Raw genomic sequence first — 22,223 nt, 5'->3', positions numbered from 1 at the left:
TTGCATAATACTTGGGGGATTGGACCCAGGGACACTTAACCACTGGGCCACATCCCCAGCCCTTTTTATTTTTTAATTTTGAGACAAGGTCTAAGTTGCTTAAAGCCTTGCTAAATTGCTGAGGCTGGCCTTAAATTTGTGATCCATCTTCTGAACCACTGGGATCATAGGCGTGTGCCACCACTCCCTGCTGAGTTTAGCTGTTTATTATTTTATTTTGGGGGGTATTGGGATTGAATTCAAGGCACTTGACCAGTGAGCCACATCCCCAGCCCTATTTTTTTGTATTTTATTTAGAGACAGTGTCTACTGAGTTACTTAGTGCCTCGCCATTGCTGGCTTTGAACTCGCTATCCTCCTGCCTCAGTGTCCCAAGCCACTGGGATTACAGGTGTGTGCCACCACACCTGGCTTATTTTTTATTTTAATTTTAATATTTTTTTGTATGTGGTAATGGGGATTAAACACAGGGCCTTACACATGCTAGGCAAGCACTCTGCCACTGAGCTATATCCCAGCTCTTTTAAAAAATTATTATTTTTTGAGACATGGTCTTCCTAAATTGGCCTCAAAGTTGTGATCCTCAAACCTCCTTAGTTACTGGGATTACAGTATGTGCTACACATCTGCATGCAAGTCAGATTTTGACATTCTTGTACTAATGACAGTTATTACAGTGGTCCAGTTGTTGAGAGAGTTCAATCAACACTGTCTCTTTGCTTTTCCAGTACTAAAACATTTTCCCAACATAATATAAAATTACCATAACAAGTACCCAAATACAGAAAAGAACTCCATTTGCTTATACAGATTATTTTTATTTGAAAAGTTAAAAATGCTGTGGCATGTAATGGATCTGAGCCTTTGGATTTTGACCCTGAGATATATGTGCAAATAACTTAAATGCTTTGTGGGTTGAGTAGACTTCAGAAGTACTGATCTTAAAATTTAAAGCAAAAGTAGGGCTTTGCATGGTGTTATATATTTTAAGATTAGTTTTTGATTCTCTTTCTCTTGGCTTCTCTAAATTCATGCAGTTTTAGTATTTTCTGCTAAGGCTTTAGCCAGAAGACCACAAAAGCCAAAAAGTGTATAAGTTAATGTTTTAGATATAAGAGATAAATGAGAAAAAAATGGAGAACATGCTGTGATTTTCAGATTCTATAAATGTGTCTAAATCAGTAGCAGGCAAAAGTTGGTAGGTAAATTCTTTCCCAACATTGGCACTATCTGCTGTCTTCTGTGTTCTTCTAATAGGTCTTCTTGCTTTAGAAAAGCCCCTTTTCTTTCTTCAGTTGGAGCTGTTTCCAGCCAGGCAGAGCAGTAAATTGCCCTCTTGTAATGCCAAACACAGACACAAAGTCCTGTTCAGAGAGATAATTCTAAGAGAGAAAACAAAGTTTCTGATTAGTAGGAAGATATGGTACCTATTGGTGCTAACAGAGGTGGGGAGAGTAGGGGCAAGAGGGAGACCTATGTAGATCCTTGGAGGGGGAAGTAGAATGAATTGTTAGGAAGGCTATACTAGACTTAAATTATTCAAGGCCAAATTGTTCTTCAGGTAGTGGATCCCCAAGATGGCCTGTGGAAGAAACTGACTGGATTCCCTGCTCTCATGATCCCAGTTTCTTTCCTGAAAGACAGTAAATGGATTATATAAAATGGACAAATTATAGGGGCTGGGGATGTAGCTCAAGCAGTAATGCGCTTGCCTGGCATGCACGGGCGCTGGGTTCGATCCTCAGCACCACATAAAAATAAAATAAAGATATTGTGTCCACCGAAAACTACAAAATAAATATTTTTAAAAAATGGACAAATTATAGAGATTAGATTTTGGAGGAATGGACAACTAAACTGGTGCTTTTCCTTATACTAATGTCCTTAACTACCCTTTTTTGGGAGGGAGGGGCTTACTAGGGATTGAACCCAAGGGTGTTTTACCATTGAGCTATAGCCCCAGGTATATTTTTGAGATAGGGTCTTATTAAGTGGCTTAGGCTGGCCTTCATCCTGGTGATCTCCCTGCCTAAGCCTTCCAAGTCCCTAGGATTGCAGTAGTGCACCACTAGGCCCAGACTTAATCAACTTTGGTTTTTGGTGCTGGGGATTGAACCCAGGGCCTGATACATGCTAAGCATGTGCTCTACCGATAAGCTACATCCTCAGACTCCCAGAATATTTCAAGTGGATCTTACTGAGACCCTATAGTTCTCCTAACATTTATTTATTGATGTAATGATTATTTTGTATCCAAGTAAAGCTTATTAATATGCGGCCTCTACTTTCAAAAATGTTGTAGTCCAGATACTTAAGACTTAGTTAGGACATTGTAATAAATCCAAAGCCCTTTCCCAAATCAACTCTTCCAAGGGGAATTTAATTAATTCAACATGAACATGTTAATTCATTCATCAAAAACTTATCCTATCTCATAGGCATCTTTTTAGGAGTTGAAAAGATGGGAATATGACTGAGCATGGTGATGTGCACTTGTAATCCTAGTGGCTCAGGAGGCTGAGACAGGAGGATCACAAAGCCAGTCTCAGAAACTTAGCGAGGCTCTAAGCAACTCAATGAGATCCTGTCTCAAAATAAAATATTAAAAAAGGCTGTGGGCTGGGGTTGTGGCTCAGTGGTAGAGCGCTTGCCTTGTATGCATGAGGTTCTGGGTTCAATCCTCAGCACCACATATAAATAAATAAATAAATGTATTTTTTAAAAAAAGGCTAAGGATGTGTCTCAGTGGTTAAACAACCCTGAGTTCAATCCCCTGTACCAGAACTACACAAAACAATGAAAATATGATGGCAAACAGGACAGAGAAGGTCCTTCCTCCTAAGCATATTACTAGTAGGGGATATAGACAATGAACAAATTTAAGGGGACTGGAGGGGATGAGGGAAGCAGTGTCTGATGGGGTGGTTAAGGAAGGCTTTCCTGGGGTGGTGATGTTTGAGCTGAGACCTATACAGTGGGAAGGAGCTGGCTTTGTGACTGTCTGAGAGAACATTTGTTTAGGCATGAGCACTAGGAAGTGTAAAGTCTCCAAGGCTGGGATGAGCATGTTTAAGGGTAATAAGAGGGTAGTGATGAAAATCCCAGAGGGTGATGGAGCCCGGATTATGTAGACCTTCAGTGAGGAGCTATTTGAGCTGTTTCAAACAGGACAGTAGGCATCTGCTTTAAAAGGTCCCTTTGATAGCCAGGTGTGGTGGTTCACTCCTGTAATCCCAACTACCCAGGAGGCTAAGGCAGAAGGATGACAAGTTCCAAGCCAGCCTGGGCAATTTAGCAAGACTTTGTCTCAAAAATAAAATTTAAAAAACTACCCAGGGATATTGCTCAGTGGTAAAACACTCACCTAGCATGCGTGATGCCCTGGGTTTAATTCTCAATATTGCAAAAAAGATCCCTTTGGCTATTATAATGGCCATGTGGAGAACAAATTATAGGGATGAGGTAGAAATCATTTGGATTACAGTAGTACATGATGGCTAGATTAAATCAGTGGCAGATAGATGGAGAGGAGTAACAGAGGCTAACTGATGGATTCATGTGAGAGGTGAGAAAAACAATCAAGAAGGAGCTCTTGGTTTGAGCCACTGGGTAGCTCTAGTGTCCACTGAGTGCCTACAATATGCACAATGTCCTAGGCCAGTTACTGAGATGGGTGCTTTACTGACAGCTCCACTTATCCTAGTTCCTTTAGCCACTCACCTCCTTTTTGGCAGGGTTCACATCCTCAGGAAGCTCCTGATTCTGATTTTTCAATAGAACTTCTATAGGGTAATATTTTGGCTCACTGCCAGCAGAATTCAGGGAAAGGGTTGCATTTTTCATGTCCTAGGTATAAAAGTATAGACATGGGAAAAGACTATTCAGTGCAGTGTCTGGCAATCACAGTTTTGCGTGTATATAATATTTAACATTTTGTTTTATACCACTTCATCCTTCATAGTCATCTTTGTTCTCAAACTTGGCTGCATGTCAAAGTCATCTGGGAATCAAAAATATTCAGAGTTTGGATTCTTCTTGGGAAAGTTGATTCACTAGGCCTAAGGTGAGTCCTCATAGCCAGTCTGGAATACATGCTGTATTTTAAGTCTCTTTTATTATTATTTTTAGGTACTGGAGATCCTACCCAGAGCCTAGTGCATGCTAGGCAAATACTTTACCACTGATTTAAAACTCCGTTCCTAAGGCTCTTTTAAATATTATGGTAATATACCTTTCCTTGACTCTTTTATTTAGGTCCTACATTTCCAGTATTTTTTTTTTTTTTTTGTACTGGGAATTGAACCCAGGGGACTTAATCACTGAGCCACATCCCCAGTCCTTTTTATTTTTTATTTTGAGATAGGGACTCACTAGGTTGCATAGAGCCTTGATAAGTTGCTGAGGCTGGCCTCAAACTTGTGATGCTCTGGTCTCAGCTTCCTAAGCTTCTGGAATTACAGGCTTGCTTCAATGCGCCTGGCTTAAATGCCTTCAGATGGAAGTCTTATTTTTCTTAAAAACAATTTAAAAGACTCTACATAACCATTATCTTTGGAATTTGACTTTGTAGAGCACAAAGAACATTGCCAGATGATTTGAACTCCTGGTACTATACAACACTTGTCCTAATTTTGTGTGTGTAGGTGTGTGTGTTGTACTGGGGAATTGAACCTAAGGGCACATTACCCTTGAGCTGCATCCCCAGTTTTTTTTTTCTTTCTTTCATTATTTTCCTCTCAGTTTTTATTTTTTACTTTGAGACATGGTCTTATTAAATTGCCAAGGCTGGCCTTGAACTTTTGATCTTCCTGCCTTAGCCTCCCGACTTCCTTGGATTATAGGTGCACATCTACTTGCCCAACCAATCATCCTGATATTAAAGAGCTGTTGGATTCCTCCACTTCTTTTATCTGTTAAAACAGTGGTAAATGACCTGCAATTCTGTGGGCTTAACTGTCAGAAACTGATAAAAATATAATTTGAATGAGAAATTTATTCACCAAAACTGCCAATAACTTTAATCTCTCCTAAATGGCAGAGAGGCAAATAATAAAATAAAATTAGTTTTATTTTTTTTATTGTTCTTTTTTAAATAGCAAGTCTATTCAAAGTTCTGGAAGGCAGAAAGATAAGGAACTTAGGTCTGAGATCTGTTTTTCAGTCAACTGAAAAAATCTTGACGCCAGGCTCAGAGGCAAAGACCTGTAATCCCAAGCAATTTAGGAGGTTTGAGGTAGGAGGATTGCAAGTTCAAGGCCAACCTCAACAACTCAGTAAGACTCTGTCTCAAAATTTAAAAAATGAAAAGGGCTGGGTATTTAGCTCAGTGGTGAAGTATCCCTAGGTTCAATCCCCAGTACTGCATAAATAAATAAATAAATAAATAAATAAATATATTTATATATATCTATCTTGGGGTTGCTCCTGGTAGAGCACTTGCCTGGCATGTATCAAGCCCTGAGTCCAAACCCCACCATTGAAACAAAACAAAACACTCTTCTTCCTCAAGGATAGACAACTAGGGCAATACTAAGAAAGACATGGTAGAGCTTTGACCACTAGCATTTGCTTTTTTCTTTGGCTCTGGGGCTTCTCCAAGAGCAAACCCAACTCACAGAAGTGATTTGCATGATAGTAGCAGCATCTCCCAGCTCCTCCTTTAACTGTTCATATGATTTTCCAGCCTGAGAAGAGAGAGAAAACAGGAAGAGATATTGCTGATAGGGGAGAAACATCTTAGGCCTGGTCTGTACCTTCAGGAAAAACAAAAAGTCTGGAGAATCAGATAATACATAAGTAAGACCAAAAATTTTGGTTTGGATCCGTGCAGGCTACAAAGATTCTTTAATTTACATTCTTTGAAAGTATTCCTTCAATGCCCCCCGTAAGATTTAAGAAAGAGCAGTTGAATGAGTTAGTAAGCCTGAATTCTTCTTATTGACTATGACTTTGAACTTGTCCTCTGAGTGCCTTCATCTGTAACATAGGAAACACAATATCTGCTCTATCAGAATAGTTTATAAAGATCAGAAAGTTGATGTGTGTAAATACACTTTATAAACTGTATTACTTCACAGTGTCTACTGCCAGAGTCAAGCTGTGAATGCTCTAACGGAACTTACTGCTTTGGTGGTGAAGGGGAAGAGAAGAAAAGTAAAAAGCAGGGATTGGAGTGGGAATGGGAGAAATAAGGTCCTTGGTTTTACTTGGCCCCTAAATCTGTACACCCCATCTCCTCTTATTTCTCTAAATGTAAGAACAAAATAACTTCCCCAATCTCTGTTCTTACACTCCAAATGTGAGGGTCCCAGGCCAGGAACCAGCCTGTGAAGGTGGGAGGCTCAGAACCCTGTTTGATGATCAGGATGGGTGTATGGATGTCTCGGCCACTCGGGTGAGTGTGCAGGTACTCCTGGGCAGTAGCAAGGGCCCTCTCCTTCTCTATGGCATTGGCCTCAGCTCCAATCCACAAGAACACCTGTTGTGGTACAGATTTAATATTTGTTAATGAGGTCAGACCAAGGACTAAGTACTAGATCATATATCTATCCCCCTCAGTAATTTACAGCCTCAGAAAATGTCTCAGCCTGATTTGTTCAGCAGAGAGAAAGGTTTTCCCAGAATCAGCTTGATATTTTTGGTTTTAATTGCTATGTGTATCTCCCAAATCTACATCGCCAAATCTGAGCTCTCTCTGAACCTCAGCTTCCTAAATCTAACTTGCAAAACTTCTCCTCTTGGCCGTCTCCAACTATCTCAAATAAAATCCTCCTAAAATATAGTTCCTCTTTTCTAAATGTATATCTCCACTCTAAGTAAATGGTATTCATTCATGTAGGGCAGAATTCTGGGAGGCATGTCCATAACCCTTCATATCCAGTGAGTCACCAGTGCAGGTCAACTAGACTTCCTCTGCCTTTGTCAAATTTGTCATTCCTCTATCCCTATTCCATTGCCCTCTGCAGGCCCACAGCAGTTCTTACTTGACCCTCATCTACTTCTAACTGGAACTTACAGGAGTGAGCTCTCTAAAGTGTAATTTGACTATGTCACTTACTTGCTTAAGCTTCAAGATAAACTTCTTGACATGGTAGGTCAGGCCCATACCTACTTTTTAAGCTTCATTTCTAAGGTGGTCCTTAACTCTAGCTTATGTTCTGATAATATTTCATGTCTTGCTTTTACATGTGCAATTTTCTTTTCCCACAAGGCTTCTCCATCCTTTGCCTGCTCATCTGTTGAGTTTAATCCTGAGAGTCATCTCTTCTAGGAAGTCTTCTTAGCAACCCTTAAACTGTATTTAGTGCCCTTAATTTGTGTTCCTGTGGCTCCTCATCATGGCTCAATGATATTTCTCTGGCTCCTCCCACCAGCTTGTAAACTCTGAGAGTGGAGCCCTTTATCTTGATGACACCCAGCTGGTACAATGACTAGGCATGGAAGAGGTGCTCAAAGTGTTTGCTGAGCTGAACAGAAGAACATGGTATGTGGAGGAGGCGTTGCCTTGACAATACCCATCCATACCCTTTGGTTCCCTAAAAGGTCCACATTATCTGGATTTGGAATCTGTTGCTATTGATCCTAAGATTAAAGGGCAAGATGATGTGATGACCAGATTTTCCCAAAGCAAGGTGGGAAAATTTCCAAAGTGGTTTTAACCATTTTTCTGTACTTTGTGACCATGGCAAAAAGCAGGCTCTTTCTTTGGTTTCTACTAACACATGTTGACTTGGGGATGATACAGGGTTATCCAGGGCCTATTCTGAGTGTCAACATATACAAAAATAACCTAAACTGTGGGCATTCTTGTTATTTGTTCAGAGTTCTGTAGCTGGGTCTTACCTGATCCCAGGTATCCAGGAGCATCACATCACCTGGGTTCAGGTCATCCTGGGTGAAGTCTGTGATTTCAGTGATAATGAACCGGCCAGTCTTATTAGAACATTCAAAGAGACGGGATTGGACATCTAGGGTTTCCTGCTGTAGTCTACAACATAGTCCATTTAGAGGCACTGATGTACATAGAAATCATGTTTTTAAATCTGAAAGAGATCTTAAGAGTTTGTGCAGTTCACAAGCTTGGAGGCAGGGGGAGCCAAGAAGAGAATACTGTATTCCCATACCTTTTGTCATTGGCATAGGGAGTTTTACCTCCCAGTAGGTCCCAGAACTCAGCTGATTCCTGGCCTTCTGCCACAGTTTCCTCGGTGCCATCACAGAGAAGACTGGCCAGCTCTTTAGCCATTGCCCGCTCATCTCCACTAGATCCCTGAGAGTCGGGCAAGGAAGGCACAGATGTTAGTCACATGTGGACACATTGATGTGGACAGAGAAGTTTCAAGACTAGCTCGGTGTAATCAGGATTAGATGCCAAGACACAGTGCCTCAGGATAAGGGAAGATAGGTTTGTTCTAGTGGTGGGAAGAGAAGAAGGAAGACAGAATGTGCGGGCAAAGAATAGGGCTGCACTCTGAAACCTGCAGTGGATATAGACAAGAGTAACAGTCACCTTTATTTCAGCTTCAGCTGGAATTTTTAGCACCTACTTTTTTTTTTTTTTTTTTGGTGCTAGGGATTGAACCCAAGGATACTTTATCACTGAGCCATAGCCCCAGCCTTTTTTTTTTTTTTTTTTTAGACAGGGTATCCTTAAGTTACCCAGATTGATTTCCAACTTCCACTTCCTCTGTGATGCTTCTGCCATGGCTTCCCAAGTAGCCATGATAGCTGGGATTACAGATGCTTGCCACCATACCCAACTTCATTTCTGTGTAAAACAATTACAGTTTTTTTTTTTTTTTTCTGGTGGAGCTGGGAAGCAAACGCAGGGTTTTACATGCTAGGCAAGCACTCTATCTAGACTATATCCCCAACCCCAATTTCAGTGCTTTTTAAGGAACTAATGCAATATGAATTATGACAACATCATTTTTTTTTGTTGTTCTGTTAGCATCTTTCCTGTTATAGGTCAGCAAACTCATGTGGGAAGATTGACTTATCTAGTCTGCATCATGTTTGTAGTTGTTTATGGAATATCTCTTGGATGTAAGCCGGGTTATCCGTGATTTTCTGGTGAAGGCCTGACTGTGGGGAATGTTGGTGCTTCCTTTGAAGTTTCTTTAGGGAAAAGGATCCCCCTTTTGAGCACCACACCAGTCGACTTTTTAGTTCCTTTGACCTTGCTGACCTAGGATCAAGGCCACAACAAGGCTGGGCTCCAAGGGACTGGCCTGACCACTGGGCCCAGCCATCCTACCTTGCCATACCATAGGTAGTGCTCTGCCTGGGTCTTTAGCAGAAAGACATCATTGGAGTTTAAGGAGGAGGCGAAGGCTGGAACCTCCACTGCTTTGGTGTTAGATTTGTCATTTCCTCGAATCTGGAAGAGTCTTACTGGAGGGTCAGGCTCGGTATTTCCTTTCCTGGAAGTCCCACCCTAGAGCAAAGAGGAAAAGGAAAGTCCGGAATCTTGCATTAGGCTGGCTGTTGTGGGAAATGTGGATGTATTTGATGCTATCTTTGTCTTTCTAGAGCTTCTAGACTAATAGGAAAGGGTTAGGGTGAGCTGGGGCTGTGGCACAATAATATTAGCTTTCATTATTTTTTTATAAAGCATAAGGCTTTGGGGGCTGTGGTTGTGGCTCAGTGGTAGAGCACTTGCCTTGCATGTGTGAGGCATTGAGTTTGATCCTTGGCACCACATAAAAATGAATAAATAAAATAAAGGTATAAATAAATGTTTAAAAAAAATAAAAGAATAAGGCTTTGTCACTGGTTGTGGTTAGTGAGACCCTGTCTCAAAATAAAAAATAAAAGGGCTGAAGATATAGCTCAGTGGTATAGTACTCCTTGGGCTCAATCCCCAATACTGACAAAAATAAAATAAAAAGGGGTAGGGGATGCAGCTCAGTTGTTGAGAGCCCTTGGTTCAATCCCCAGTACCATACACACACACATACAAAAAAAAAAAAAAAAGAAAGAAAGAAAGAGGAGGAGGGGAGAAGGAGAAGAAGAGGAGTTGTATTTTGTACCAGGCTCTGTGATTTGGGTCTTACTAATACTTTGCTGATCCTGATTCTCATGATAACTCTTAACTCTATGAAGTAGTAATGAAGTAGGTATTATTATTCCATGATGCAGATAAGGAAACTGAGATTTAGAAACCTGGCTGATAAATAACAAGACTAGGACTTGACCCCAGACAGATGTGATATCTAGAATGTGGCCTGGTAGTGCTTTAGTCAAGCTTCTGTTATGGTTTGGATGTGAGGTGTTCCCCAAAAGCTCAAGTGTGAGAAAAGCAAGAAGATTCAGAGGAGAAATGATTGGATTGTAAGAGTCTTAACCCAATCAGTAAATTAATCCCCTGATAGGGATTAACTCAGTGGTAACTGGAGGCAGGTGGGGTGTGGCTGGAGGAGGTGGGGCATTGGGTGCGTAGCTTTGGGGTATATATTTTGTATCTGTAGAGTGGAGTCTCTCTGTCTGCTTCCTAATCATCATGTGAGTTGCTTCCCTCTGCCACACTCTTCCGCTGTGATGTTCAGCCTCATCTCGAGCCTCTAGGAATGGAGCCGGCTGTCTATGGATGGAGACCTCTGAAACTAGGAGCTCTTAAATAAACTTTTCCTCCTCTACAATTGTGCTGGTCAGGTCTTTTAATCACAGCAGTGAAAAACCTGACTAAAACAGCCCCTCACCTCATAGATAACCAGCTTCCCTTTGAAGATGGCCATGAAGTGGCGTGGCTCCTTCCCCATGCTGACATGAACCTGCACGGGAGCCCCATCCAACTGCTGATCCAGCTGCACTGCCTGGTATGCTGAGGCTGCCAGCTCATCCTGTGAGGCGTGGCGGCCCTGCAGCAGTGAGAGGGGAGCCATGGGCCCTGCTTCCTGCCCCAGCCCAGTGGCCAGAGGAAGCACATCTGGATCCAAAGCTGAGAGCCTGTACCTGCCAGATGTATAAGATGTAATTTGGCTTCCCGTTCACCTCATATGTATAAAGAACCAGATAGCAATCTCCTCCATAGAAGAAGCCGTGCCACTGATGTTCCACAGGGACCAGCTCCAGGTTTTCAATTCTCCAGACCTGTGAACAGAAGGAAGCACAGTTCCTTAGAGATAGGTGTGCTGTTCAGAGAGCATTACCCAAAGGGAACTGGGCCATGCTTAGTGGAGTACCAGGTGGGTGAGGTGCTAACATTCACTCCTTGTACCCCTTTCCTCTCTGGTTCTTCTCTGCCAGTGGTGAGGGCTTGTCACATATGCATGATTTGAATCCTGAGAACTAGGTCATGGGGCTAGAGGTGTGTGCTCAGTGGTAGAGTGCTTGCCTTACATGTGTGAAGCCTTAGGGTTCAATCCCCAGCATCGGCCAGGTATGTTGGTACACACCTATAATTCCAGTGACTCAGGAGGCTGAGGCAGGAAAATTGCAAGTTTGAGGCCAGCCTCAGTCACTTAGCAAGACCCTGTCTCAAAATAAAAATGACTGGGGTATAGCTCAGTGGTAAATTAACCCCAGGTCCAATTCCCATTTTAAAAAAATAAGAAAAAAATTCCCTGAACCACAAACAAAAAACTAAGTTATCTTTATTGGGTGTATCCTGTCCAACTGGGTTTTTGTAGGCTAGGCAAGCATTGATTTGAATATATCTGTCAGGTGAGTTACTGGTAGCAGATTTAGGGATGTGTCTTTCACTTCCCTGAAGCATTGTGGGGAAACTGTCAACTTGCAAGCCTCTTATAGAATACTGAGGAACCAGAGGGGAAAGGGAAAGGAGAGCAGACAGAATCACCTGCCTCCTCTACAGCAGGCAAGAGGACCAGTGTTGCCCTCACTGGGCTCACCTCAACTTTCCCACTGCCATCATCCACCATTCTTTCCTGGGCAGCTACCTCTGGCTTTGTGTGTAACAGAGTCACATCAAACTTGTCCTGGGAAACTTTAGCTGCATAGGAAGAGTTGGGAAGAGCGGTGAGTGAGGAGCACCTATGCCTGACTGTCTAGTAGTGACAGGATTCTCTGGGGGCAATCTCACCAATTTTACCAATGTTGAACATTTTCCCCAGGCCTGTGGTCTGGTCCTTCACTGACCACCTCTGGAACAGCTGCTTGAACATGGCTGACTCAGCACCATCATTGACGGTCTCCACGTTAGTGCTGCTGGGGTAGCCCTTCATTCTGATGAAGCCCTGTAGACGCACCCGAATACAAAGGCAGGTCAGTTGGGGAATATACTGAGCTCTTTGCTTCTCTGGTAATTAACCCCTTTGAAGTTAGTTGGTAGGATCCCTCTTCTCTGGGAGTCAAAATTCTAACTTCTGTCTAAGGACCAAATTACCTAGCTCAAAAAGTGCCTGTGTAGAACATCTTAGCATCTCTTCATAGGCCTATCATGATTATGATGATTACTGTTTTTGTAAGACCCTGAATGCTGTGTTCCTTCAGCACTTATATAGCTCTACTGACTTTGTATTACTGTCATTTGCTCATTTATTGCTTTGTAAGTACATCTTGTCTGCTGGGTCTGCATGAATATCATAAGCTCCTTGAGGAAAGGACCATTAACCTTGACATGCGATATCTCCTTCAATAACAACAGTCACCTATTATGGAGCAGGTGCTGTGTGCCAACTACTGTTCTGAATGTTTTACATATGGTATTTAACCCTCACAACAACCTAGGAGATAGTTATTACCCCTGTGTTAGATGTGGAGAAACTGAGGCTTGGTAGTATTCAGTGTCTTGCCCCAAAACATTCAACAGGAAAAGGTAAAACCTGGATTTGAATCTTGGTTTGTCTGACTTTGAAGTCCATGTATGTTACCTCAGTATTATATGTGCAAGTGCCTAGCATGGCTCTCTGCACACATCTGAAGTGATATTAGTAGATGTATTACCACACATCTGTAGCTCCTACCAGGGCTTTAGACATGGCCGCCTGTTTCTCAACCTTTGTGGCTCCTTTTCCTTTCCACACGTAGATCTTGGTTCCACTTTGGTCCACAATGTAGCAGTCCTGAAGCAGTCAGGAACAAATGTGGTTACTGCTGTTCAAGATCAGAAGGAAGGACTTGCCTAGGCTCTGTTTTTTATTTATTTATTTATTTTTGTACCAGTGATTGAATCCAGAGGCATTTAACCACTGAACCACATCCCCAGCCTCTTTTTACATTTTATTTAGAGACAAGGTCTTGATAAATCGCTTAGGGCCTCATTGAGGCTGGCCCTGAACTTCTGATCCTCCTGTCTCGGCCTCCCAAGTCTCTGGGGTTACAGGCATGTGCCACCATGCCTGGCTCCAAGGTTCATTTTTGAAGCCAGGTCTGGCTACCCTGAGCTAAGCCCCTTCAAGCTGTACTTACATCATGGTTCAGTAAGTCCTGGACCAGAGGCCTCGTTGCTACCTCTGTGACCACCAACTGCCCGACCGAATCTGAGACACTGGAGAAGGGAAGAGGTTAGCCTGCACCTTTTCTTCTACAAAGAATCCTGTAGTAAATTTGATGTTTCAGTTGGGTGTATCTGGGTGGAGTTTGACTTCTTAAGATAGACATGACTTAGATGCAGTCAGGAATATATAGACTCTGTTCTCTGGAGGAGACTTTTGTCCCAAACTTTATTCTTTCCACATCTCTGAGCACATATAGACCAGCGGACAGGAAAGGTCTCCCTAAGAGAGCAGGACTGCGTTGCTAACAAGAACAGAAGATAGCTGCCTCCTTGAGAGGGGAGTCTCTGAGCTCTTAATGGGAGTTGTTGCATTTCAAAAGGACAGAGAAGAAAACCAGGTGCCTGCACCCAGAACAAGGAGCCAAGGTGAGTGCCTGGCTTTTTAGGGGACACCTTCCACTACCCAGCCTCTAGCCAGCAGCCGAGTTTATCTACTCACTGATATAGCATGATATTTGATTTCTGCTGCTGATCTATGATCTCATCAGGGACTGCAGGCTTGATAATTGAGCGTTGACCAAGGGTGTCCTGAAGAACCTTCATCAGCTCTGGGCTGGCTGCCTCCTTGTCTCCTTCGATCACTCCTATTTCAGCACGGCCCCCTCGCTCCCTGTCCCGAATGTCCTTTGCCAGAAGCATAGCCTGTTAAAGAAGCCCAAGGAAGCAATCAGCTCATCTGGAACCCCTTTTTGCCTGATAGGTTCAGGGGGAGCAAACTTAATTCTAGACACAGAGTTATTCTGATGCCGAGGAGTCCTGCTCAGAGTAGTCTAGTCAAAGATAGGGATCCAGTTAGGCACACCTGTAATCCTAGTTACTCAGGAGGCTGAGGCAAGAGAATCATAAGTTTAAATCCAGCCTCAGCAACTTAGTGAGACCCTGTCTCAAGGAAAAAAAAAAAAAAGGCAGGGTCCACTTTGAATCTTAGAGAACAAACAGCATGGAAGGAAAAGGGTAAAATTATCTGAGAGGGCCCAGACTCATAACCAGGCCTGAGAGGAGAGAGCTCTAAGACTAAAAGGCCATACCATACCTTCAGGCGCTCTCCACTGTTGCTCTCTGGACCATTCCATTGGATGATGACCTTTCCAAGGTCCAGCAAGAAGACATCACCTTGGTTAAAACTGTCCCAGCTCATTTCCACCTGCAGGTGAGAGGTAAACGTTGTTGAGGAGATATTCTTAGGTGCCAGGTAGGGAAGCCCTGGGCCCAAGGTAGTCAATAGGCAGGACTCACCTCGGTGGCCCTGATATTTCTCTTCCCCTTCACGTGTAGCAGCCGCTTCACATCATATGTGTTGGTCTCCACATGCTTCATCCCAGAGGCCACACCTCCCTTTTTATAACTGAGGGGACATCCATGCAGTTATTTATTGCGCATCTGTGCCTAGGTTCTGAGAAGACTGCTGTGAATTATACAGATGCATCTTCTGCCCGGATGAGTGATGACAACAAATGAACTAGGTAAATACAGATGGCAGTAGCTGTTTTCCTACAAGTAGACTTGGTGACTGACTTTCTGATAGGTCAAGGCAGACGTCTCTGAAGAACTAGCATTTGACAGCTTCAGCAATGGCAAGGTACTGAAGAACTCAGACCCTGTCTCTAAATAAAATATAAAATAGAGCTGGGGACATGCTTAGTGGTTGAGTGCCCCTGAGTTGAATCCCTGGAACCCTCTCCCCCACAAAAAAGAACTGGCATTTGAGCTGGAATATTACAATTAGAAGGAGCCAACAACACAAGGAATAGTGTTCCAGACAGAGGGAAACTTCATTGGAATTTTTTGTTTTTAATTTTAGGTACAAAGTTTGAATTAATGTAACTCCTCAGTTTATGGAACGTTATCATCATTGGCCTTATAAGCCCCTCTGGTGTTAAGTGTCTGTGTACTTCCTATTATCTATGTGCCCCGTTCCCCTTCTTCCTCCCACCACACTCTTTCATTCTCTTTTTTTTTAATATTTATTTTTTAGTTATAGTTGGACACAATGCCTTTATTTTATGTATTTATTTTTATGTGATGCTGAGGGTCGAAACTAGGGCCTTGCACATGCTAGGCCAGTGCTGTACTACTGAGCTATAACCCCAGCCCAGTTTAACAACATCTCTTTTCATTTTCATTTCAGTAAGATGTGTCCTGTTGCTTATGTGCTTTTTTTTTTTAAATAAAACAGAAGTTGGATTCTGTTATGTAGTAGTCTATTTCATACTGTGTTCTGTAAGCACCATGTCTGTGAGATGTGTCCATGTGCTAGATACATAATCTAATCTGTTGCTTCTGGTGCACATGTTCAGTCTCCCAGTTAATCTGCCCACAGCTTCCTACCACCACTGACACAACTATCAACATTCTGGTTTCTGTGCCTTTATGGTCCTGAGTATGTAAAGCTCTCTTTGAGGTGTATACCCCCAAGTGAAAAATTGCATTAGTGGCACTATTTTCCACAATGCAGTGTCAGTCCACACTGCCATCAGCAGGCATGAAGCTCCATTTCCTTGCGGCCTCACCAGCAGTTGGCACCACCCAGCTCTCTAATTTGTGCTAATTTAATAAGTGTCAGTGGCAGCTTTGTTTTGCTTTGCATTTCTCAGATTACTTCTTTCTTTCTTTTTTTCTTTTTGTGGTACTCGGGAAGAAACCCAGGGAAGTTCTCTACCACTGAGCCCCTCAGATAACCTTCTTCATGTGAATTGGCCCTATGGGTTTCTTCTGTTAATGGCTGTCTCTGTCCTTGTTCAGTGCTGATATTACTACTTACACGATGCCCTGTTTGAAGTAGCCTCGGAAGGTGTCAGACTCATGGAACTGGACCTCTCGGTGCTGCACAGGGCTGCCTCCCAGGTAGTCGTCCAGCTGTGTGGTGTAGATAGCTGCACAGCTCTGCTCATCCTGGGAGGAGTCCTTCCCGATCCAGAAGTGGATGTTCTGGGAGAGAAGACTGCCCAATCTCCGGGTCTGGGATGCAGCCAAAGAGAGCAGGTCAGGGGTCAGCTTACCTCCCCTTTGCTGCTGGCTCCTCTGGCATGGGAAGAATGTGGCATAAAGTTGTTTGTGCTCTGCCCTTGGCAGAGTAGGATTCCTCCCCTATCCCTGCAGTGTACTAGAGTTGCCGTGTCCTTTTTGCAGACCAGCTATTGTGGCCCAAGCTTTGACAGCCCAAATTCCTCCCCACATTTGGGGATCTTTTCTCAGTTGGATTATTATGGTTTTTATATATATGTGTTCCCTCAAAACTCTTGTGTTAATGCAGAGATGTTCAGAGGTGAAATGATTGGATTATGAGAGCTGTGACCTAATCAGCCCATCCTACTTTGAATAGACTGACTGGGTAGGTTGTGGCTGGAGGAGGTGGGTTGCTGAGGGGGAGGCATCCTTCCAGGGATCATTTTTCCTGCAGGTCCTTCCTCTCGCAGCTTCCTGGCCACTACAAGTAGAGCAGACTCCTCCACCATGCCCTTCTGCACTGTTTCTTCCTCACCTTGGGCCTGGAGCAATGGACTTGGGTGACCATGGACTAAATCTCTGGGACTATGAGCCATTATAAACTTTTTCTTTTCTAAGTTGTTTTTATCAGATATTTTGGTCACAACAACACAAAGCTGACTAACACAGATTGCAGACTTACCTTGCAGGTCCTCCTTGTGACCCTGCACCTAACTTCTGATCATGCACAGCTGACCTGTTTGTGCTGTTCATGTGGGATGTTCTGTCCTTCATTAGAATGGGAAGAGTTAGGCCTTTTTCTATGTCTGGTCTTGTGCCTCATCACTTTAGTATGAGGCCTGGGTCTCTGGAGGGAGAAGTGCTGCTTGTGGGTTTAGACTGAGGGCTTCATACCTGCCTTTGGATGTAAAATTTTAAACCCAGGCCTATCAATGGCCTCAAACTGGAGGCCTGCTCCCACAGCACTGAGGAAGAAGTAAGATGGATATCAAGAAACCCTATTTCCTTCCCTCACCAGCAGATCTCTCAACAAAGCCCAGGAACTGGCTCTCAGGGGAGATGGTCACAGGAATGGGGAGTTTGGCGCTCACCGAGAGGATGATGTAGCAGTCCCCCTCATAGAAGTTGCCATGGGCACTCAGGGGCACCAGTGCCAGCTCCATTTTCTGGAAGGACAAGGGGTATAGATAATCTGCATTCCTTCCTCCTTCCTTACCCACAGCCTCTTTCTCTTTTCTTTGACACAGGTGGTAGGGGAGAAATGTTTCCATGACCTTACAGGGCCAGGTGGCCAACACAAGATTTATGTGGTCACCCCTCTGGCTTCTGTGAGTTCTACCTGCATCACCCTGGGTCTGAAGTTGGGCCCAGTACTGGTTTCCCTGGCCCTGTTATCCCCATGTCCTGCTTGGTCTCATCTCGCCATACTGTGAGGAACCTTGTGAGTCACATGCTGCCCTTTGCAGGGGAGAGTTGGATATAGACTGTGAAGTAAAAATTCTCAGTTGTACCAATGCCTTCAGTACTCTTGTCCCATTCTCTGATCACCCAAAGCCAGCAGGCCTGCCATGTAGAAAGGGCTGGAACTTTGTGGAGGTGAGGAGGAGGCTAACGGTAGTTGGAAGTGCCCTTGGGGAGCTGAACTCCAAGCTGAGTCCCATATCTGGGTTGGGGCCTTGATTTGTCACTGCATGCACTGCTTGTCCCCAGAGGGCCATTCACATAGCCTCTGATGTAAATTTTCAGTCTCTTCAAGTGAGGTAAATCTGTAGGCATGTTTGTATTCTATGTGAGATGTGTCTGTTAAATCTCAAAAAGAAGTATATCATAATTCTTAAAACTCCATTTTAGTACTAATTTATATTTTAAGTAAACTGGGATCCTTAAAACAATGGAAATGGTCTGAGTCTTTCACAAACTCTAAGAGGCTTTCTATCACTCCTTCCTGATTGAGGAGAGTGAAGGGAGGCATCATCTCTTGGATTTTTGTTTGTGGTGCTGGGGATTGAACCCAGGGCCTTGCATATGTTAAGTAAGCACTCTATCACTGACCTACATCCCCAACCTCTTAAAATTTTATTTTGAGGCAAGGTCTAAGTAAGTCATTCAGGCTGGCCTTGAATTTGTAATTATCCTGCCTCTGCCTCCCAAGTAGCTGTGATGATAGGTATGCACCACCATGACTGGCACCTCTGGGTTTTATGCAGTAGTAACTGACTGGACTTGGGGAGGGTTATCCTCACATCTGGCAGGCAGAGCGACCCAGGCCAGAGCTTGGAGCTTAGTCACCCAGAGGGGTACAAACGCAGGGGGAGAAGAGATGAGCAATGCCTCCTCCATGCAGTGCCCTCACCACCATCCTTCAACTCTTTGTAGAAGAGTGCCCTGTAGAAGACATGTTCCATTTATCTGACTGGAGCAACCAGGAGTCTCCTGGGAAAGTTCCACCCATCTTTCCAGAGCATTTACTGGAAGTGCAGACTCCTAGGAAATGGCTGGGAAAAGGACAAGCTAATTTTTGTTTGGAGTCCCATTTTCCAGAACTAAAAAGCATTTTTTCCTCTTGCCACCTATCTGTTTTAAGCATCAGGGAAGGAACAAGGATGGGAAAATGTTCTCAAACCATAGGATCAGGAGGATTGAAGGGCTGTCATGTAGCAGACCTGGGCAGTTGGCTAATAGATCCCAGCAATCAGGAGTAGGATGTGCCTCCCACCCTGCTCACCTCTATTCTCCAGGTGATGATCCCAGGGTCGTTGCCCACAGCCCTGAAGGCGCTGCTCAGAGACATGGTGCTTGTCTTCCCAGGACTGAAACATCATAGAGCAAGAGGTGATACCCCTTGAACTGGGCATCAATCCAGTTTTTCTTGTAAATCACATCCCAATCTTGAACAGCTATCCTGCCACGTCCTCGTGGTGCATCCCCACACCATTTCATCATTATGTGGTGAGCCTGGCTGGCCTAGTCCCTACCCACAAGTCCTGCTTTCCACCTGCCACTTCCTTTGTTAAGAGCTCTGGTAATAGCTATGAATATTTTCTAAAGGAGTGATGAATATTTTAAGTCTTATGTTGAGTCACTTTGCATACATTATCTCATTTAATTCTCAGAAGGTGAGCATATTTTCTTCATCTTGTAGTATAGCTGAGGTTTAGAGAGGTTAAATGACTTGCCCAAAGATATATACTAGAATGAGATCCATATCGATCTTAAAATCTCTGCTATTTTGACATATAGCAACCCTTCCTAAATTTATCGAAATTCACTGGCTTGTGGAAAGAAAACCTGGTTTAAAAAAATTTTTTCCCCCAAGGTTTTCTTCTTTTACTCTTTAACTCTTCCCAGATTCTCTGCTTGAAGGTTCTCTTCATAGTCACCTCTTTGTTTCCATCTTTCTGTTTTTATCTTTTTTTTTTTTTAAAGTAAACTACTTTAAAACTCAACCTTTTTAGAACCCTGGAAGACTTCTTCCACCCCCAGCCCTGAGGTCTTCAGTTCCTTCAGGCCTGAGCAAAAGGAGGAAGTGGTAAACAGTAGTCCATGTATCCATGTGGATCGCAGGTTTTCTGAAGTCCATGCATGGCTTGGGTTAATAAGCATCTGTACATGTCCAAGGTCACTTAGAGGCTTTAAATAATTTAAATGCCTCCCTGGGTAGTTGCTGCTCTCAAGGAGATTGCAGTCTGACAGCATGACAACTAGTGAATGTTAGATTAGTTTCTAAGGAAAAAGGATGAGATTGGTGGATTTACATAGGAAAAAAAATCATCCAGGAAGGACTATGTGGATTTTTGCTATTTGGAGGCATATTGTGTTTGTTACGAGGAACATGTCAGGGCTGGAGTGTCGCTCAGTATTAGACCAGTTGCCTAGCATTTTTGAGGCTCTAGCTCGCTCTCTCTCTCTCTCTCTCTCTCTCTCTCTCTCTCTCTCTCTCTCTCTCTCGCGCACGCGCACACACACACACACACACACCCCTACATGCCCCATCCCCACAACAAAAAACATGTCTAAGGATACTTCAGCTTTGATGGAGGTTTGGAGAATATGTGCCATTATCTAGTACAGACTTTGGCAAAGCAAAACTAAAAGAAGAAACTAAGAGCAAACTTGTTTTGTGTACTGCTAGAGCAGGACTAAAGCAGAGCAATGATGCGGAGCAGCCAGTGTTTGAGGATTTAATTTGATAACTTATGCTGCCCCACCCTCTGCTGCTCAGAATTGCCAGGAAATATTTGTGTGAGCTTTCTTCAGACCCTGGATTTCAGTTATTAAAGGCAAATACATGATCCAGCAAGGGGAAAGGGACCAAGGCCAAATCCATTCCTTGGAGATGGATACGTATCAACCTGGTAAATGCCAAGCTAACTGGCATTATTTTGAGCTGAGTTTCAGATCCCCAAAGCAGTCCTATTTCCCAGCAGAGACTTCAGAACTGGGAAGGTGCTCACTCAACTGGAGACCCTGAATGCAGGTGATGATATACTCCAAAAAGGGACTTCTCACTACACTGGAACACCCCCCAAAATCTAATTTCATCTGCAACAACAAAGTCCCAAAAAAGCTGGATCCCTCCCTTTCACCCTTCCCAAGTTCTAATTTATAATTCACTATCCTTTGAGAGGACTGCAGAGATTTTTGAAATGGGATTCGAGTTTTGAAATTCCAGATTAAAAGTCAGTGGTCCTGAATCTCACAGAGATACCTTTATGGATGGACCCCAAGTAGAGGAAGCTGGTTTACTTCTGCCTTGCCCCATGCCACCTTCCTCAAAAAGATAAACACGGTCTTCATCTTTCCCTGCTTTGAAAATGTGCCCTATCTGTTCAGTGGTCTTTTAAAAATGCCTGTTTACCTCAACAGAAGTTTGTAAAACTGGTCACAAACACCTGATTTAACACTTAAAAATTCTTATCCCAGAAGAAAAAGCGAAATAATTTTTCCTTTCTGTCTCATTTAGTAGGATTGTTTCACTAATGAGTACCCTTATATAAGCCAGAGATCTTACCTTGCCTGGTGAATTCCTAGTTTTTTGGTGAATTAGCAGCAGTAGTATTGAAGAGCTACCCCAATGCAGGAGGCTTCAGGTCCTGAGGACTTAGCAATGGCTGCAGAGACACTAGGTTATATTTGCTTGTGTTTGCATCTTAACCACATTTTCCTGGTCCTGGCCAATCACAGCCAACCTAGCCCTGGGCTTGACTTATTCAAACCAGAGGGAAAGCTTTATCTGTTCCTATTCAAAACAGTAAAAACAAGAGCAGACTTTTAAAGGCTTCTTTTTAACTCCAGCTCCACGCCCTGATCTATTGATTTTTTTAAAGTGCACAGCCCATCAATAATGCAGGGAAGAGGGAGGGAGGATATGAAATTTGCCATATTGTAGATATGAATGCATTACACTGATGACAGGAGGCAGGGGCTGGAGCTGCCTGGTGTGTACCTGGAAGTCCAGGCTGGCAGAGCCTGAGAAGCTTCTGGCATTTCTCAAAGGAAGGGACAGTTTGGGAGAGGGGTCAGTAACATTTTGCTCCTTGCAATCTCCATCAGTCATTCATCAGTCCAATCAGTATTTGAGTGCCTACTGTGTTGCCAGGAAATTTCAAAGCTTCCAGTTTGGTAGCATGTGGGAGGGGCAATAGGAAAATCCAGACTTCATTTTCCTTAGGGTTTCTGGTTTGAGCCCAGCAATTGATAGGACACCAAGCACACACTTGTCAAGTACCTGGATGGAAATGGAGTTGGTGCCAAAGAGGGGCCCAGAAGATCCTACTGCTGTAACCTTATCTGGAACCCAGTGCTTGTTCCACTTCAT

At 43.4% G+C, this 22,223-nt stretch overlaps 1 protein-coding gene and 1 non-coding gene across 5 annotated transcripts; one reads left to right on the top strand and one right to left on the bottom strand.

The window, feature by feature from the left end:
* Positions 1-797: 797 nt before the first annotated feature.
* Avil (advillin) lies at positions 798-22,157 on the bottom strand. Of its 4 annotated transcripts, XM_021733537.3 has the most exons (20): positions 21,417-22,157; positions 19,131-19,215; positions 17,497-17,571; positions 16,221-16,417; positions 14,696-14,804; positions 14,493-14,603; positions 13,899-14,101; positions 13,372-13,450; positions 12,927-13,025; positions 12,044-12,197; positions 11,853-11,953; positions 10,954-11,091; positions 10,701-10,859; positions 9,257-9,436; positions 8,124-8,269; positions 7,843-7,987; positions 6,290-6,478; positions 5,616-5,684; positions 3,721-3,846; positions 798-1,382 (listed from the first exon to the last, which is right to left on the bottom strand). In XM_021733537.3, the coding sequence occupies exons 2-20, from the start codon at positions 19,194-19,196 to the stop codon at positions 1,269-1,271; spliced, it is 2,460 nt and encodes an 819-aa protein (XP_021589212.2). In that variant the 5' UTR covers positions 19,197-19,215; positions 21,417-22,157; the 3' UTR covers positions 798-1,268. The 4 variants fall into 4 exon arrangements, with proteins under 4 accessions (XP_021589212.2, XP_077909363.1, XP_077909364.1 ...); XM_078053237.1 differs by lacking the exon at positions 10,701-10,859 and having other exon boundaries at positions 19,131-22,157; XM_078053238.1 differs by lacking the exons at positions 17,497-17,571; positions 19,131-19,215; positions 21,417-22,157 and having other exon boundaries at positions 14,696-14,918; positions 16,221-16,358.
* On the top strand, positions 2,621-2,693 carry Trnat-ugu (transfer RNA threonine (anticodon UGU)). Its single transcript has one exon. It is a non-coding gene; the product is annotated as a tRNA-Thr (tRNA).
* Positions 22,158-22,223: the final 66 nt, after the last annotated feature.

The sequence above is a fragment of the Ictidomys tridecemlineatus genome, chromosome 6 (genome assembly GCF_052094955.1).
Source record: "Ictidomys tridecemlineatus isolate mIctTri1 chromosome 6, mIctTri1.hap1, whole genome shotgun sequence".
Lineage (NCBI taxonomy): Eukaryota > Metazoa > Chordata > Mammalia > Rodentia > Sciuridae > Ictidomys > Ictidomys tridecemlineatus.
Note: the sequence above shows the minus strand (reverse complement) of the source record. Positions and strands in the feature narration are given on the sequence as shown.